A 19445-nucleotide genomic window follows, 5' to 3' on the forward strand; every position below is an offset into this window, starting at 1 on the left:
GTGATGGGTATTAAAGAGGGCACTTGTGAGGAGCCCTGGGTGTTGCATGAAAGTGATGTATCACTGAAGTCTACTCCTGAAACCAGTCTTTCACTGTATATTAACTAAAATGTAAATATAAATTAAAGGGGCGCCTGGGTGGCTCAGTCGGTTGAGCGTCCGACTTTGGCTCAGGTCATGATCCTACGGTCCGTGGGTTCGAGCCCCGCGTCGGGCTCTGTGCTGACAGCTCAGAGCCTGGAGCCTGCTTCAGATTCTGTGTCTCCCTCTCTCTCTGACCCTCCCCCGTTCATGCTCTGTCTCTCTCTGTCTCAAAAATAAATAAACATTAAATATATATATATATATATATAAATTAAAAAATAAAAAGACAACTGCCCAATTGGCAACCATTGCCCATTGCCTTTGGAAAGAAAAATCAGATATTAAAAATGTATTGAACTATGAAAAAAAAATGGCCACAAATTCTTTGCTACTCCTCCTCCATACTCCCAAGGGGGTCTATGTCCCCTCCCCTTGAATCTGGATGGACCTGTGACTACTTTGGTCGATAGGGTACCGTGGAAGTGAGGTTACGTGATTTCCAAGACTAGGTTGAAAGCTGCAAGTCAGGTTCCATGCCATCTCTGGAACTCTCATGTCCTAAGAAGCCATGTAAGAATTCTTTCAAACCTGAGACCAGTATGCTGGGGGGAAGCCAGGCCATGTGGAGAAGCCATGCATAGGCATTCTGATAAGCACACCTGATTTTCCAGTCTTCCGCTCCTGTGCCAGCCATGCAAGTGAAAGAGCCTTTCGGTGATTCCCACCTCCAGCTATCAAGTCTCCCTGAGACTTTGAGTCTACAATGGCCCCAGACATCATGGGAGAAGCCAAGTCCCCACTGTGCCTGTTCACCTCCTTGGCCAACAAGCATCCATGGGCATAAGAAACTGGTGGTTGTTTTAAACCACTAAGTTTTATGGGTGGTTGCTACATAGCAATTATAGCCAGAATAGGACATAGGGCAATTGCTTTTGGTTCCCTAATCCCCTTAAGAAATCTTCTGCCTTTGAGCCCTTTCTTGCTGGGAGAGCATGTGGCCAGCAGACACAGGATTCTTTGGAGGAAAAAAAACAACAACCGAGTTTTAGGGTCTTATAACCAAGCTTTCCAGAGTCCCTCCTGCCAGGGGGAAGCCAGCCCCTTGCCCAGTCTGATCTGGTCACCTCACTCCAGGCTCCAGCCCAGCTATGACTCAGAGAGATGCCTCACTGCTCCCAGTCTACCTGGCAATAAGCCATCTCCAAAGGAAGAAGCTAAGGCTCTAAAAGTACTGTCGTCCTAATCATTACGTAAGACTGGATGGATAGAAAATGGCCATAGCATTTTTGCCTAATGTTCCTTTCTAACTGGCCGAAGTCCAGTTCTCTGTTACTGAATCATCCCAAGGGATGGCCATCCATGTTTTCCAGACCTATCATTTCCCATCCCAGCTGACCTTTCAACTTACCTCCCACATTCACATAAACATCACTCATTCACATAAACATCACGAGGCACTGTTCCAGATCCCTGTAGTCTCTGACTTCTCCCCTTCCTGCCCACTTGTCCCCTCCCACTTAAGTGATCCACCCTAGGGTAGGGGTATGTAATCCAAATCCTGTTTCCAATGGGTGTCTCAGTTTATAACCTCCTTTCTTACAAACTTAGTGGGGCCTCTTGCCCATAAAAAGGGGACTAGATGTCCCATTTTTCCCAGCAGTCTTGGTTTATGCCCACTGACCTGCTTAATTAATACTGGTGCCCATTTCACTTTAAAAGTGACCCAGTTCGGGGTTATAATTTAGATGTTTCCCCAAACCTTAACTCCCATCCTTCTATCACTTCATCCCTGACCATCTTTTACATGAGACAAATCTCTACCTAATTTCTTAGCAGGAATAATGCGAACAGGAATAATAATAAACAGAACGCGTCTGTTTACCACAGGTGATGTGAGTGGACTTATTAAATGGAGTGCATTTTTCCCTGTGCGTGTCACAATCTAAATCACCTCTCTTGCATAAAATAAGGAACAGAAACTGAGTAAATCAAAGAACCGGTGATGGCCAATGTTCTTCCTAGGCCTCAAATTTTAAGAATTTATGCGAAAATTCATAAAACTGGGCTCAATCCAAGGTAGCAAAAAATTTTTCCTCTCTAGAAATTCCTGGCTACCAAAGTTCCAGAAATTGCTTTCTCATTCCCTAACGTCTCATTCTCTCCATTATGTAACGGGGGAGTTGGGGCTTCGGGCCGAATTTCTTTTTAAAGATGATTTTTACAGTCAATGAGCAACGTCAGGGAATGATGACACCGGGAGGTGGCATCAGCCGGTGCAAGCGTTTAAGCGAATCCCAACACGCCTTTCAGGGAGACTCAGACGCCCGGGAGCCCCTGGCAGGTCCGCACCTCCGGGAGTAAACCCCCGCTGCCCGCCCGCGGCGCACGGGAGCGCGCCTGAGACCGCGTGGTCATTGGTGCTCGCGCCGCCCCCTTCCCCGCCCCCTGCCGTCGTCCTGGGCGGTGCGCTTCGCCAGCCTCCGCGCCAGTCGCTGACAGCCGCGGCGCGGAGAGCTTCTCCTGTGCTACCGAGGCAGGTAAACAGACCGGTCGCCTGGTCGACTCCCAGCGCGGGGAGGGGACGGGGGCCCGGAGCACCGGGGTGCGGCGGGGGGGGGGCGGGGGGGGGGGCGCCGCGGAGCCCGGGAGCGAGAACCCGGGGCTTTGGGGGGCGGGGGCAGACCTTGACCGTGAGGAGAAGGGGGCTTCCCTGCGGGCGCGGGGCGCGTCCGGCCTGCCCCAGGGTGCTCGTGGGTTTTCGGGTGACGAAAACGCCTGGTTTCGCTTTCCTGGTTGGGGCTGGGGGCGGCGGACGCGGCCGGCCTGGCCCCCTGGGGAGGGATGACGATATGCTACGGTGTCTAGTCCTGCCCAGAGCGTGTTCGCGGCCCGAGGGGCCGAAAGTCCGGCGAGGTGGTGGCGATCACCTCGCGCAGACGCGCCCGGGGAACCCAAGAAGGCCCGCCAGCGGCTCCGGGCAGAGCCGCCGGGGGGTCGCGGGGCTCCGGGCTGCTCGCCGTTTGGTCGTCCTCCCCGCCCGCAGGCAGAGGCCGGGGACGCCCTTCGCCGGGCCCGGCCCCACCCGACGCCCCAGGGTGCGCGGAGTGGGGGTGGGGAGCGGGCGCCAGCCCGGAGCCGGGGCCTCGGCGGGAGGGGAGTCCGGGCGCCTGGGGGCCCCCTTCGCCGGCGAGGTCCCCCCGAGAGGCGGCCTCACCAGTCCAGCCCTCGGTAGAGCGTGGGCCGAGCGGGTGGGCGTGGGCGGGGCCCTCGGCGGGGTGGGGCCTGGGGTGGCCCGGCTCTCCGGTCTCGAGGCCTGGTGTGCCAGGTGGCCGGGGACACACGGCTCCTGCCTTGATCGTGACTATCGTCATGGTTGCGTATTTTTCTTCCATTCAGAGCATCACGGTTTAATAAACACTTCCCCACATGCTGAACATCTGAGATGTTTCCCTTTTCCTGGCGAAAAAACTCCAGGTGGAATAGGATTAAGGTGTTTACAAATCAAATTACCAAAAAAATGGAAACAGAAAATTGAATAAAAAGGTCAGATCTCTGGAAAAATGAAGAACTCTCTCAGACTTCAAGGAGAAAGCGAAAAATCACCAATAGGGAACAGTTTAACTTCCATGACCACCGGGGAGCTCTTAAAAAGAACCAGCTGGAAAGGGAAGGAAAACAGAGGGCTAGGGGGTGTTTTGTATCTGACACGGTTTTCATATTTGTGAGAGGAAAATGTCAAGATTATCATAGAAAAATGGCGAAATGATGAGCGATTTACACCATAAAATGCAAATTAAAGGAACTCTGTATTATCATTTTACATCTATTAAATGAACAAAACCAAAAACGGTAATAGTTACAGTAACCCCTAGAAGAAAGTTGCCATGAAGGGGCCCCTAGCTGGCTCAGTCTGTACATCATATGACTCTTGATCTTGGGGTTGTGAGTTGGAACCCCACCTTGGGTAGATAGAGATTACTTAAAAATAAAAAAAAGAAAGAAAGAAAACTGCCATGAAACTTGAATATTCAGTTTTCCAAAGGTGTGGTGGGGCTTTGGAGTTAGAAAGATGGCCCTGCTACGGACTTCCTGACTTTGGAGGGTCACCTAATGTCATAATCCTCCTCTAGTCCATTCATAAAATAGAAGAAATGATAGAGGAAATGATACCTGCATCCGAGTTTGTTGCCAAGATTAATTTATGTGAAACTTATGTGAAATTTATGTGATATACCTTTATTCTTTTCCTAGTCACACCCCTCTGGGTGTCCTGAATTATTGCAGACTTTTTGTAAAACAATCTGGCAGTGCTTCCATTAAGAAGTTAAAATGGTGACCCAGAAACCCTATTGCTGGGAATTTACCTGCAATGGAAGAAACAAGCAAACAAAAGAAAAAAAGCCAGATGCAGGCACATATTGGTGCAGAATGATCTAAAATTAGAACCAACTGGGAAACAACAGCAGGGCAGTAGCTCAGAAAATCATGGCACATTAACTGGAAGGAGCATTATGTAACCATCAAAAGTCATGATTTTGGAGCCTCTGATATATGGGGGAAACTGACAAGTCAAAATGCAGGTTTCAAAACTACTCAAATGTGAATGCATATGTGGAAAATCTGAAAGTAAAAGCACCAAAAAATGGACATTTTAATAGAAGTTAGAGGTGATTTTAATGTTCTTTTTTGTTAGTATTTGCTTTTACTAAATAATACAGTTTTTTAAATGGGTCACATATGTCTCAATATATAAAATGATACAGACCCACAGCTTTCTGTGTGTGAAGGAGGGAAAGCTGTGTCCTGTTTGCTGCTTTTTATTTTTATTTTTTTAATGTTTATTTACTTTTGAGAGAGAGAGAAAGAGTGCGAGTGGGGGAAGGGCAGAGAGAAAGGGAGACACAGAATCCAGAGCCGACTCCAGGCTCTGAGCTGTCAGCCCAGAGCCGGATGTGGTGCTCGAACTCTCTAACCACGAGATCATGACCTGAGCTGAAGGCGGACGCTTAACTGACTAAGCCACCCGGGCGCCCCTGTTTGCTACTTTTTAAAATGATCTCAGTCTTTTTTTTTCAAATATTGTCTCATTTTTTTCTTGAGTAGATTTATTAGTTTAGTAATATATATATTAGGTTTTTCTTTTAAGGAATCAGTTCTTAGATTTATTTATCAATTCTAGTTTTTTCTTTTTTGTTGTTTTTAAGGACTCCCGAATATATTTGAAAACTGAATAACTTTAGCCAAGCCGAAGCAGCCGGTCTTCTCGGAGGCACAATCCCAGCTCAGCTGAGCCACGACAGACGTATGTACCCTGTGGAATCTCTTTGGTCTTCTGAAGGTTGAAAGTGTCCAACTGTCATAGAAAATAAGGGTCTGGATGGGGTGCCTGGGTGGCTCAGTCGGTTGGGCGTCTAACTTCAGCTCAGGTCATGATCTCACGGTCTGTGAGTTCGAGCCCCGCATCAGGCTCTGTGCTGACAGCTCGGAGCCCGGAGCCTGCTTCCGATTCTGTATCTCGCTCTCTGTCTGACCCGTGCCCTGCTCACACTCTGTCTCTCAAAAATGAATAAAGATTTAAAAAAAAAAAAATTCCATTCTCCCTTTCAGATCTTACTTTCTCTTCTAAGGCACCTGTAGCAGCTGTGAACTGCTTTGTATTAAACATTCAGATTGCCCCTGCATCTCACCCAGTGACTGTGCTGCACTGGAAAATAATCCTCAGCGAATAGTGTGGGTAGCAGGACTTACAGTTGGGAGCATTTTATTTTTTTCCGGTTTGTTAATCCTTTTTCTTCAGCTGTGTTGTACTTAATGCTGTTAAACTGTGTGTGTGATCACTGCCAGGGAAGCGTGCCCCTTCACGAAAAGCATTATAAGTGTGGTTCAGCGTTGTGCTCCTGAGGACCTAGCTCTGAAGCCTGGTTGGGAGTGCAGTTCCCTGGGTAGCTTCTATAAATCCCCAAATCCCATTGCTAGACACTCACAGGCTCTGGGCGTGGGATAGGCACCTGAAGTGTTGCTTTTTAAAAGCGCTTCAGGCAGTTCTGGTGATGGACCGGGTTGGGGGTCCTGTTCAGTCCAGGCCTGGGCCTCAGGTACCCGTGAAACCCCACATCCCAGAGTGTTTTTGCAAAATCTTGTCGAGTTTGCGTCAGATTCTTTAAGGGGCAGTGACCTCAAAAAGATGAAAATAGGACAAGGTTCTACTTTGCTCTGGTAAGATGAGGAATTTCCCCGGGGACTTTGGGGGTGGGGGAAGCTGTTTGGTGCCACTTCCCAATTTAGCCAGTTAAGTTTCAAGTTATAACACGTTCTAAGTATTAGAAGTTTGGCCCCTGGCACATGACCATTAGGCTAGTTCCTACCAGCTCTGACTCTCGTATCCCTGTGTATAAATGGGGTAATTCATGGATCTTTTACATGCCTTCTCTCGAGTTCCATTGCTTTGCCATCTGCTCATGCACCAAGGCCACATGCTCTTATTTATTTTAATGCTTGTTTATTTGTTTGTTTACTTATTTATTTATTTATTTATTTTGAGAGTGGGCAGAGGGACAGAGAGAGAGAAAGAGAATCCCAAGCAGGCTCCATGCGGTCAGCAAAAAGCCCAGCATGGGGCTCGATCGCACAAACCTTGAGATCATGACCTGACCTGAACTGAAATCAAGAGTCAGATACTTAACCCGACTGAGCCACCCAGGCACCACCCCCAACCCCACCGCACCCCCAACCCCGCCTTTTTAAAAATAAGAATGGAGGTTGATTTTTTTTTTTTTTACATTTTATTTATTTTTGATAGACAGAGACAGAGCACAAGTGGGAGAGGGGCAGAGAGAGACGGAGACACAGAATCCGAAGTAGGTTCCAGGCTCTGAGCTGTCAGTACAGAGCCCGACGAAGGACTCAAACTCACAGACCGAGAGATAGTGACCTGAGCTGAAGTCGGACGCTTAACCGACTGAGCCACCCAGGCGCCCCTGGTGGTTGATTTTAATTGAAAACTTTCAGTATCTGCGGAGAATCTTACAGTTTTATTTCTTTAACCTATTAATAGATTTACTGATTTTGAGGCATCCTCGCATTCCTAAAATAATCCTTATTGGTCACAGTGTATTCTTCTTTTACTAACTGCCAAAATCAGTTTGGCGGTATTTTCTGCTGGATTTTGGCACCCATATTGGTGGAGGCTGGGTGACTAAGGGTGTGAGCCCTACCCTGGAAGTGCTGGGGTTTCAGTCTCGGCCCTTTATCAGCCCTTGGCTCTAGACGCTGTTGCTCAGGTAAAGACACTCTAACCGTTCTCTCTGCTGGGCTCCAGGTTCTTAAAACAGTTGCCTAAATTGAACATCTCATAGATGTTGCCAAGTTAACATGTCCAAACCACAGCTCTCGGTTTCTCTCCAAGCAGGACTCCCCACCAGTTTTGCCCATTTCACTAGATGACATCACCCACCAAGCTAAATATCTTACTCGCCATGGTGTCTCCAGCAGCTAACACAATGCTGGGACCTTAGAAGGCACTGAAATATTTGTTGAACGAGGGGTGCCTGGGTAGCCCAGTCGGATTAAGTGTTCACCTCTTGATTTCGGCTCAGGTCATGATCTCACGGTTGGTGAGATTGAGCCCCATGTTGGGATTCTCTGATTCTGTCTCTCTCCCCCCGTCTCTCTCTGCCCTTCCCCTGATCTCTCTCTCTCCCTCTCTCCCTCTCTCCCTCCCTCTCTTCCTCTCGCTCTCAAAATAAATAAACTTAAAAAAATATTTGTTAAACGAATCAATGAGTTGTTGTATTGTAAATATTACATTATACTATATATTTTTTCACAACTTTTTCTTTCATTTCTCTTATGGTTAGTGGTTTGTTCAAAATTTCTATTTATTTAAAAACTGGCCCATACTAGTTATTCCGTAAATGTTTGTTGGCTGAATTAATTCTAAAGTCAGTATTTGTAATTTATATTTTAACAGAAAGGCAGTCCATCCCACAGATTTTAATTCATGGAACACAACTACACATAGAAGGCTGTTACTCTTTTGAAGGCTTCCCTTTTTTTTTTTTTTTAATTTTTTTTCAATGTTTATTTATTTTTGAGAGACAGAGAGAGAGAGAGAACTTGAGTAGGGAGGGGCAGAGAGAGAGGGAGACACAGAATCCAAAGCAGCTTCAGGCTCTGAGCTGTCAGCATGAAGCCCAGTGCGGGGCTCCAACCCACAAACCGCAAGATCATGACCTGAGCCGAAGTCAGACGCTTAACCGATTGAGCCACCCAGGTGCCCCTAAAGGCTTCCTTTTCAAGGTTATTTTGCCTTTCCCATTCCCCATGTGGCTCTGTGTAGTGATGTGTGCTTGTGTTTGTATTACATTTTCAAGTCATTCGATTTTATTTAGAAATTCCTTGGGGCACCTGAGTGGTTCAGTTGGTTGAGCATCTGACTCAAGCAGTGATCTCACTGTTCAGAAGTTCGAGCCTTGCTTCCAGTGAGCCCCACTCCTCTCTCTCTCTTTCTCGTTCTCCCTCCCTTCTTTCCTCCCAGTTTCTTTCTCTCTGCTCCTCATGGGACTGTCCCTTATAGGATTCTTTGTCTCTCTCCCTCTCTGTCCCTTGTTCACTTGCGCCATCTCTCTCCCTCTCTGCCCCTCATGGGACTGTCTGTCATGGGATTCTCTGTCTCTCTTCCTCTCTCTCTTTCTCTCTCTCTGCCCCTTGCTCACTTGCCCCCTCTCTATCAAAAGAAGGAAGGAAGGAAGGAAGGAAGGAAGGAAGGAAGGAAGGAAGGAAGGAAGGAAGGAAGGAAGGAAGGAAAGAAAGAAAAAAAAAAAAGAAAAAAATTCCTTATTTTTCTGGGTTTTATTTATTAAGTTCTAGTTTCATCTCTTATTTCTTTATAACTATGATGTATTTTGAAATTTTCTGTTTTCTTCTTTTTTGAGTTGAATAATCATTTAATTTATTTTCATTCTTTCTGTTCAGTTAAACCACCCACACCTTTGACAGTCACATGGGTTCCTTTATTCCCACATCTCTGCCTTCTTGGCATCATCCAACTCTCTTGTGGTTTTGGTTTGGTTTGGTAATTTTTTTCTTTTCGGCTAGAGTGTCAAGTGTAAGTGACTTTTTTTTTTTTTTTGTCCCATTTTATCTGATTCTTAATGATTTTGAATATCTTTTCATGCCCTTTTGGCTTTCCCTCTTTTATAAATGATCAGTTTTTATATCTTGTGGCCCTGTTGTCTGTTGGAATTACTGTCTCTTACTGCTTTGCAAGGATTCCTTGTCAGTTCTAGAAATGTTCTAGACTCTGTTGGTCTTAAATACTAAAAATATTTTTTTTTACCATTATGTACTCCTTCTCTTAATTTTGTCTGTAGTGTTCTTCATAGCATTAAACAAGAATCCTTAACTTTCATATCATAAGATTCTTATTCTTGGTGTGTGCTTTTTGTTTAAAAAGTCCTTCCTTGGGGCACCTGGGTGGCTCAGTCAGTTGGGTGTCTGACTCTGGCTTTGCTCTCACGGTTCATGAGTTCGAGCCCCATGTCAGGTTCTGTGCTGACAGCTCAGAACCTGGAGCTGCTTAAGATTCTGTGTTTCCTTCTGTCTCCGCCCCTCCCCTGCTCATGCTTTGTCTCTGTCTCTTTCTTTTTTTTTTTTTTTCAATATATGAAATTTATTGTCAAATTGGTTTCCATACAACACCCAGTGCTCATCCCAAAAGGTGCCCTCCTCAATACCCATCACCCACCCTCCCCTCCCTCCCACCCCCCACGTCTCTGTCTCTTTCTAAAATAAAATTGAAAAAAATGAAAAGTCCTTTCCCTACTCCTCCTCCAGGTCACATAGACATACACCTGTATTTTCTTCTTCTTTTATTTTTTTTTTAAGTTTATTTATTTTGAGAGAGAGAGAGAGCAAGTAGGGGAGGAGCAGAGAGAGAGAGAGAGAGAGAGAGAGAATCCCAAGCAGGCTTCCCGCACTTGAACTCACGGACCGCGAGATCATGACCTGAGCCAAAGTCCTACACTTAACCGACTGAGCCACCCAGGCGCCCCTGTGTCTTCTTCTAATGACCTACTTTTACCTTTTACCTTTCACAGCTGGGTCTGTATTCCATCTAGAGTCTGCTCTTGCATGTGGCGTTAAGGATCCAGTTTTATTTTTTCTTTGGTTTCCCAGAACCTTCCTTTCTCCAATGATTTGTGGTACCTGCTTTATTGTATATTAAGTCCCTGCTAAAGTATGTATTCAAGGGTTTATCTTCTATTCGCGTTGGTCTGTTGGTTTGTTCCTAGACTTCTACTGTGCGGTCTCTACTGCTATGGCTCTTTAGTAGGATTTATATCTGATGCAGTAGATTCCTCTCTGTTCCTTTTTAAGGTGGAGTTTGCTATTCATGGACATTCCTTCACCTTGTAAGCTTATTGAACCCCTCAAAAAATCCAGGTAGACTTTTGACTGTCATTTGGTTGAAATTATAGGTTCACTTGGTGGGGGGGGGGGTCATTGACAGATATCTTCCTAATACTGAGTCATCCCAGTCAAAGCCATGAATACCTTTCCATTTTTACAGATCATCGTCAGTGTTCTTTATTGGAGTTAAAAAATTGTTTCCCCGGTCTTATTTTTTCTCAGTTAAATCCGTTCCTGGAAATTTTACAGTTTGGTTTCGCTACTGTGATTTTTTTTTCTAGTCGATTCCTGCTGGTGTAGAGAAATGCTGTTGATTTTTCTAGGCCGGTCTTGTATCCCACAGCCTTGCTGAATTCTAGAACTGGGTCTCGTGTCATTTCTGATGAGTCTGTTGGGTTTTCTGTTGTGTGATCACCTTAACTGCAAATAACGACAGCTGGCTCTGTCCTTGAATTTCTTGCCCTGGCTACTTCTTTGTCCCTGCATGTGGCATTGAACGGGACCTTCAGTACTGTGATGATGGACATCCTTGTCTTATTTTTGATCTCGGACAGGAGTGCCTTCAGAGGCTATCCGCTAAGTGTGTTTACTGGTTTTGTTATATAACGTTTATCAGGTTAGAGGAGTTTCCTCCTATTCCTAGTCTGCTAAGAGTATTTTTTTAAAGTGATAAAGAGCTGTTGACCTTTGATGTACTTAATGTCTTGAAATGTACCAGAGGATTGGGCTACAACCTGACCGTTCACAGAGAGTATCTTATAGGAATAGTGTCCTAGCACAGCCAGGGACTCAGAATCCCAATCTCCATCCCCCGCGATTTTACTAACCGGCCCTGTAATCATGGCTATTGTCACCTGACTTCTCTGAATCTTGGTAGCCTAATTTGTAGAGTGAGAGGTTTGCATTAAATAATAGAAGATCTTCCCAATTTTATCACAAACAGAAAGAAACTCTCCAAGGTCTTCTGTAAGTTTTGAGTCCCACTTACCTTTAGAAATGGTTCTATACTTCAAACTGTAGCTGTTATTTTTAATAACTTTTCATAACTAAATGTTGCTTTTGTTGTTCTCAACTGATCCTCATCTCCAAATGGTCTTGTCCTCAGATATTCTCTGATTAGCCTAGTTTATCCAGTATTTGGCTTTAATAAAGTACTGGGCAGCAATGCGTGCCATGGCACACACAGCTTGGTGAGAGCGTTGCCAAAGCCAAGCCCCTCATTTACCTCCCCCCGAGACCTGCCCCACACTTCTGTGTTCTGTCCATGCAGTTGTCCAGTCCACAAGCCTGGGTGCCACGTCAACTCTTCCAGGCTCCCATCCTCCACAACAAACACCAAGTCCTCCAGAAGCTGCCTTCTAACGCACACCATCCATGGAAGGAGACCATCTCCTTCCCTGGCAAGGCCGCCATCTTTTACCTCAATCACTGCAGTAGCCTTGAAACTAGTTTCCTTGTGCCCCCCCCCCCCCCCACACACACACACAGTCCCCAGTCCATTCTCCACAATGTTCTTTCTCAGGGAGAACCCAGAACTCATCACTGGCTCCTTAGTACATTCAGGATTAAGTCCAGACTACTTAATATGCCTTATAATTAGGCTGCCTGTGTTAACATACTGGGACACTCTTGAGAATGAAAGGGGCGCTCTTAATATTAGCACCAGGAACAACGGGTGTAGACTGTCCCAGGGCAGTAGGGGTGTCTGCTCAGCTTGCTGGTGAGGCCCTTTCCTGCCTGACCCCACCTGCCTCTCTGCTGCACATGAAGGCCCCACTTCGATGAAGCCACCTGCGGCCCCCAGTCCTGCTGACACTCTCACTGCCCGTCTCCACTCTGCATGCTCTGTGCCCCCTTCCACGTCCCGTGCCCAGCCTCCCAAGGACCGAGTCCCTCTCTGTGCCGCCTTTACTATTTGGTGTCACCGTCTGCTCACATACCTGCATGCGCTTATAGAGCTGGGACTCTTACAGCCTTGGGCAGGGCATGTTCAAAGCCAGTCTCGGTGTTACTTCCCTTGCTACCTGCTTTTCCAGCTGCCTCAACCATATCAGGTAACATCGCCATCCAGCCGGAGTCCAGATGGCACGTGAGGTCAACCTTTAGATAAGTGGATCGTAGTTGTTAGACAGCCGGCCGTTGCAGGAAAGAGTGTTGTGAGAATTCATAAATATGGTTCACTCTTGTAACAATTTGATTTTTAGTTTGGTTATTTCTTATGCTTTATAACAGATATGTTCACACTCCTCCATTCACTCAGCATTTATTGTGTGAGCCAGGCACTGTGTTTACGCACCTGGGGCCCAGCTGTGAACAAAACAAAACTCCCGTCATGGGGTGGCCTGCACTCCCGTGGAGAAGGTGAACAGGAAGCAAATAATAAATCGTAGATGTTAAGTAAGCATCCCTGCTCTGGAGAAAAATGAAGCAGGAGGGGCGCCTGGGTGGCTCAGTCCGTTGAGGGTCCTGACATTTGATTTCGGCTCAGGTCATGATCTCGTGGTCATGCGACTGAGCCCTACATCAAGCTCTGTGATGAGCATGGCACCTGCTTGGGATTCTATCTCTTTCTCTCTTTCTTTCTCTCTTCCTCCCCCCTGCCCCCCCCCCAAAAAAAAATGAAGCAGGATAAGGGGATAGGATGCAGGGTGCTCGCTTAGGTAGAGTGGCATGGGCAGCCCTGCAGAGGTGACGTTAGAGCAAACTTGAGCCACATGAGTAACTGTGGAGGGAGAACCTTCCAGTCCTGGGAGCAGCAGGTGCAAAGGCCCTGAGATGGGAAAGTGCTTATTAAGTCTGGGGAGCAGGAGGAGGCCAGAGAGGCAAGGCCATGTGGGGCCCCGCCGGCATGGTCAGGACTTGGGGTCTTAGCCTGGGCATGAAGGAGTGCCACTTGGGGGGAAGGGAAGAGGCATGGTGTGAGCTACATATTAAAAGGTTGTGTGAGCCCTGGGCTGCTGAGTAGAGAACACACAGTGGGGGCCTGGGGAAAGCAGGGAGGCTGGTTGGAGGCTGTTGAAAGAGCCCGTCCAGGAGCAGTAGATGCTTCACTCAGGATACTAAGTAGTGTAGGGAAATGTGAGTGGTTTTGGGATTTAGGATTTATTTTCAGTATAGAGCTGATAAGATTTGCTGGTAGAATCATCGTGTCCTGTGAGAAAGAGGAAATTCAAGAATAACTCCATGGTGTTGGCTGGGTTCGGCTCATTGGGGTGAACAAAGTAGTTGTTGACATAAAACTCCATTAAATTGGGAAATGTTGACTGGGGCGACACTCCCCTAGTTCAGTTCCCTGCAGTGTGTGAGCAGAAGTGTGGGCAGCACGGAGGCCGAGAGCTGGAGCCTGTGTGCAAGTGAAGAATGCCCCAGGGGAGCAGGCTTGTAGAAGGCTGGGCACCGGGGACTCGTGCTGAGGGTGCCAGAAGAAGGCCAGCCGACGTGTCCCAGGACCCTGCCCCTCTAACCCTACCCAGGAGAGCCTCCAAAAATCCTGACTGGCATGATCTGAGCAGTTGAACTTGGCTTGTAACTTTCAGATATATTTTTATTCACTTATGGCCACCGAGATTTTCAGTAATGATAGTAGAAGCATAAACAAGATGTGAATTCGTTTACTTACTGCATCGTTCTCCTTCCCCTGCATGTATGTGTGTGTCTTTGATCTCTGCGCTTGGAACGGAGCACCCAGGGGAAATAAGGTATTTAATCGGAAGGGAGGTTTTTAGTTTGATGAACGTGCATTCTGTAGAGGGTCATTAATCATTATCCAGGATACTTGGCTGGTTTAGTCCTAAGCTGTGCTGGTCATTGTATGTGAGACCGGTTTCTTTTGTACCAACAATTAGAGAATAAGTCACTCAAAAGCCATTAAATGCCGAACTAAAACTCATTCAGTGACTGAGTATCCGCAAATTTTGTGGACACGGCCATTTTTGACCTGCTTTGAGCAGCCCTTTTTATAGAAGAAAAGATGAATTGACAAGCAGGCTTGCAAGATCCTGCATGTTTCCCGTTTCCAAAAACTGTTGTATTGAGAATTACTTTGAGGAGATTCTTGCCGGCACTTACACGATGTGAGGGTATGAATTCCTTCACGCACAAACACCTATCGTGGGCTTGCTCTGCCAGGTGCCACCCCAGATCCCGAGGAGAGAGCAACAAACAGGACTTGCTCCCTGCTGACATTCATTCCCGCAGATGAAAGAAGACATGAACCAGCGATTTTCAAAGTCATTTAATTACTGCAAACTCAACTGCGGGGGGGGGGCTTCCTAGCTCACAAGACTTCCATAGGGGCCACACCAAGTTCCCAGAAGGTTCCAGAAGGGGCCACACCAGGATCCTCGTAGCAGTCCACACAGCAGCCAGGGACTTGCCTCCACTCCCAGCCCCTACAAGTAACTCCTTGGGTGCAAGGGAATGAGGCCCATACTGGTGGGTGAAGAGTTCCCCTTCACGTAGAAGCCCCAGACCTTGCAGGATCTGGCGTCCCTCGTGACAAGCCCCAAAGGGGCACTGCTTCCAGGGTTCCCACAAGGACATGCCTGGTTACAGCAATCACCCCTCTAGGGATGCTCAAAGGTATGGCAGACCCACCAGACGCACTTTATCAATCGGGTTATTTTTACCATAAGCAACGTTGCTAACATTCCATTGTTATCAGGTTTCCAGGAAACAGAGCCAGAAATGATCTGAAGGACAAATTTGTCCTTAGAGAAGGACAAAGCTGTGTTAACGCTTTATTTGACATTACTTTTGTCATAAGTGCCACAGAGGAGAGGTAGGAGTGGAGAGCCTTTGTGACCGACATGCAGACGCTCTCACTCGAGCGTTCATTCATTACGCAGCAAGCGCCGAGTGGTTCCAACATGAACGTAAGATGCTGACGCCCTTCTCATTTTGCAGATACATCGTCATGGTGAAAGGCCACATAGGCGGCTGGATCCTGGTTCTGTTTGTGGCCACATGGAGTGACGTGGGCCTCTGCAAGAAGCGGCCGAAGCCTGGTGGAGGATGGAACACTGGGGGGAGCCGGTACCCGGGGCAGGGCAGTCCTGGAGGCAACCGTTACCCACCCCAGGGCGGCGGCGGCTGGGGTCAGCCCCACGCCGGCGGCGGCTGGGGTCAGCCCCACGCCGGCGGAGGCTGGGGTCAGCCCCACGCCGGCGGAGGCTGGGGTCAGCCCCACGCCGGCGGTGGCTGGGGTCAAGGTGGTGGCACCCACAGTCAGTGGGGCAAACCCAGTAAGCCGAAAACCAACATGAAGCACATGGCAGGAGCCGCGGCAGCCGGGGCGGTAGTGGGGGGCCTCGGCGGCTACATGCTGGGGAGTGCCATGAGCCGGCCCCTCATTCATTTTGGCAACGACTACGAGGACCGTTACTACCGTGAAAACATGTACCGCTACCCCAACCAAGTGTACTACAGGCCAGTGGATCAGTACAGCAACCAGAACAACTTTGTGCACGACTGCGTCAACATCACGGTCAGGCAGCACACGGTCACCACCACCACCAAGGGGGAGAACTTCACGGAGACCGACATGAAGATAATGGAGCGCGTGGTGGAGCAGATGTGCGTCACCCAGTACCAGAAAGAGTCCGAGGCCTACTACCAAAGAGGGGCGAGCGCCATCCTCTTCTCCCCGCCTCCCGTGATTCTCCTCCTCTCGCTCCTCATCCTCCTGATCGGGGGTTGAGGGCGGCCTTGCTGTCTTCCCCATCTTCTTCATCTTTTACGGGTTGGGGGAGGGGGTGTCTACCTACAGCCCTGTAGTGATGGTGTCTCATTCCTGCTTCTCTATCGCCCATAGGCTAATACCCTTGGCACCGATGGCCCCGGGAAATGTAGAGCAGACCCAGGATGCTATTTATTCGAGCCCCGAGGGATTGAGTCCTTCATGGGCCAGTGCTAGTGCTGGGCTGGGAATAACAACAACAAATAATCATTGGTTGATCTAGGGCTCCTTTTTTTGTCTAGTGCGGCAGATTGAGGCGAAATCGATTCTCAAAACAGCCTTCAAGTCCCTTCGCCTGAATACCTCCGGCTCCTTCCCCAGCTAGAGCTCAGTACACTAATGCCCCATCTTAGCCGTGATTTCACGGCAACGTGGGACATTTTCCTCACCCGTTTTAAGAGAACCTGACTACATTTCCCCGTTCAGAGAGCATTTCTGCCAAATTTGAGTATCATGGCCACATGATACTCATTCAAAAAACAAAACTAGAGATCCTTAGCTCCTGGGCCCAGGCTCAGCGCGCCAGAGAGCACGTGCCCTGTGTCTGCACAGAGCTGGGACAGAGTCTTGCATTTTGCAGTGTGGGCTACACAGCAGCTATCGTGTCAAGAGGCACTAGACCTCGGCAGACGAGGTTTTCACAGGGAACGCGCGTAACCAACAACACAAAAAGACTAAAAAATAGCCCAACACTTGGTGCCCTTGGAGGCGAGCTCCCGGCTTGACGTTTAAAGCACCTACTTATGGCATTCCTTTCTTTCACAACCTAAACTGTAGAGAAGTAGGGCAGTAAAAAATTGCACCACTTTCTGGGCACTGAGAGCAAATCTTTGGTCATTTACCTGGGAACCAGAACCATTTTGACATAGACGAAGGTGCAGCGTGAAAATACCGTTCTCCCAGAGCATTACACAATGAAGAAAATGATTAGTAGACAAAAGAAGTGCTCGCATTTCTCCATTGCTGTCTCATAACTGTCGAAAGCCAGAACTGTGTCAAGTCCTGGTTTGGCCATCCCAAAAAATACCTTAGGTGGCAGATGACAGAAACATCCATTCAGAGTGGAAAAAAAGAATTCTGTTACTGTTATTTAAGGTAAAATTATTGTCTGGGTCATTCATTATTGTCACCTAGCTGATAAATTACCGTCCTGCAATGTTACTGGCTTGCACTGTGCGGGTATTTGATGTAAAAAAAAAAAAAATTATTATATATATATATTGTGTATGACCAACATAGAAATTTGGGTTAGAGGAGTTAACATCTATCTGATCTATCGTACCACCTGTTTTTGTAAGGTACTAAATACTTAATACGTAGAAAACCCTTTTGCGTGGTCCTCAGGCTTCCATGTGCACTGAATAGTTTTGTATAAAGATCCATGGTGGATCTTTGAAATATGCATGTACTTTATATTTTCTATATTTGTAACTTTGCATGCACTTGTATAAAAAATTGTATAAATGTTCTATATCTGGACCAGAATTAAACAGGAGCTAAGTGAGCGTGTTGTGGTGTTGGCAGTGATGTTCTCCACTGTGCCCTGTGTTGGCAGGGCCATTGTGGGGGTGAACTGGAACAAAGCGGCTCGTGCAGTCCCCACGCCCCTGTGGTGACCAGTGTCCCCTGCACCCGCTCGCGATCCTGCCCTCAGCTGTGCTCCGGGCACGCATGCCAGCTGCTCCCTGCTACCTTTTCATTTTTTCTGCAAACGTCTTGAGTGTCCTTGGCACTGGGTAGATGCCAAAGGCACTATTGCAACGGAGGAAGACAGTCCTGGCACTCTGGAAGCTGCTTTTCTGTCCTGGATTTTGAAATAGAGGATTTTCTTGACTAAATTGAAACTGAACAGGCTCTCAGGTACCAACTTGATTGCCCCTCCCCCCCATATACACACCCCTCTCACCCCCAGTCTCAGCTCATAAAATCTCCCAGACCCTGGGAGCCCCAGGGGCAGTCCCTCCCTTTGGGCTGAAATTTGACACCTCAGGTCCACAAAGGCCACTCATTTGTCACAGTGCTTCAAGTCCCATACTGGTTTCCTGAGCTCCTCACAACTGTAAGGCACCCCCCCCCCCCCCCCCCCCGCCGTGCTTCTCTCCATTTTCCGAGGCAGGCTCTCTCTCACAACTGTAGTTTACCAAGAGCAGGAAGTAATCACGGAAATGACGGTGGTTGAACTCACAGTATTTGTTAATACCTTAGGAAATGCCAGTATCCAGTAGCGATCGCAGCATCAACTTTGTCCTAAAAACGGCAAGAAAGAAGTCCACGCGTCGGAACCCTATCGCTAGCAAAACTGCTGGAACGGACACCTAAGTTTCAAAAGCATGACTCATCCATGAGTAAGCCTCAAACTTAATCCCGAACATAAAAATTTCTAGAACTCTTTTCAGTTTGGGCCATTTTCCTAATTCTTTAAAAATAAACTTCAGGGGCGCCTGGGTGGCGCGGTCGGTTAAGCGTCCGACTTCAGCCAGGTCACGATCTCGCGGTCCGTGAGTTCGAGCCCCGCGTCAGGCTCTGGGCTGATGGCTCGGAGCCTGGAGCCTGTTTCCGATTCTGTGTCTCCCTCTCTCTCTGCCCCTCCCCCGTTCATGCTCTGTCTCTCTCTGTCCCAAAAATAAATAAAAAAAAAACGTTGAAAAAAATAAATAAATAAACTTCATTACCTGCCGATCATAGTTTCTCAAGAGTGGCCCGCTGAGAAGACTTCAAATGTCCAAAGCATAGGTACTCAGAGAGCCAAAGTCCGTGATCTAACATGTACCTCAGGCCCCGTATTTTCTTCCTGTTACTTCCCAACTCCTGTGAGTTGTGCTAAAAGAATTTTCTCTTTAAAAAAAAAAAAAAAAAGCACCCAGGTAGCTAAGTGGTTAAGCGACCGATTTAGGCTCAGGTCATGATCTCACGGTTCATGAGTTCTAGCCCCTCATCGGGCCCTGTGCTGACAGCTCAGGGCCTGGAGCCTGTTTCAGATTCTGTGTCTCCCTCTCTCTCTCTGCCCCTCCCCCACTCACTGTCTCTCCCTCTCTCTCTCTCTCTTTCAAAAATAAACATTTAAAAAAAGAAAGAAAGGAAAAAAACAATTTGAAAACGATTGACTTAACTGATTCTAACTCCCAGAGAGGTTTCTTCTGGGGAAGTGTCACGTGTCAACTTGTGTTTCCCACCTCTCTGGGGCTGAGACCAAATAAGTAAGTGTCCGCTGCTT

General features: G+C 47.6%; 1 protein-coding gene across 1 annotated transcript; it reads left to right on the top strand.

The window, feature by feature from the left end:
* Nucleotides 1-2527: 2527 nt before the first annotated feature.
* On the top strand, nt 2528-17736 carry LOC115510305 (prion protein). Its single transcript, XM_030310019.1, has 3 exons — nt 2528-2621; nt 5289-5386; nt 15400-17736. Exon 3 carries the CDS (start codon nt 15410-15412, stop codon nt 16190-16192), a length of 783 nt encoding a protein of 260 aa, XP_030165879.1. The 5' UTR covers nt 2528-2621; nt 5289-5386; nt 15400-15409; the 3' UTR covers nt 16193-17736.
* Nucleotides 17737-19445: the final 1709 nt, after the last annotated feature.

Source organism: Lynx canadensis, chromosome A3 (assembly GCF_007474595.2).
Source record: "Lynx canadensis isolate LIC74 chromosome A3, mLynCan4.pri.v2, whole genome shotgun sequence".
Taxonomy (NCBI): Eukaryota; Metazoa; Chordata; class Mammalia; order Carnivora; family Felidae; genus Lynx; species Lynx canadensis.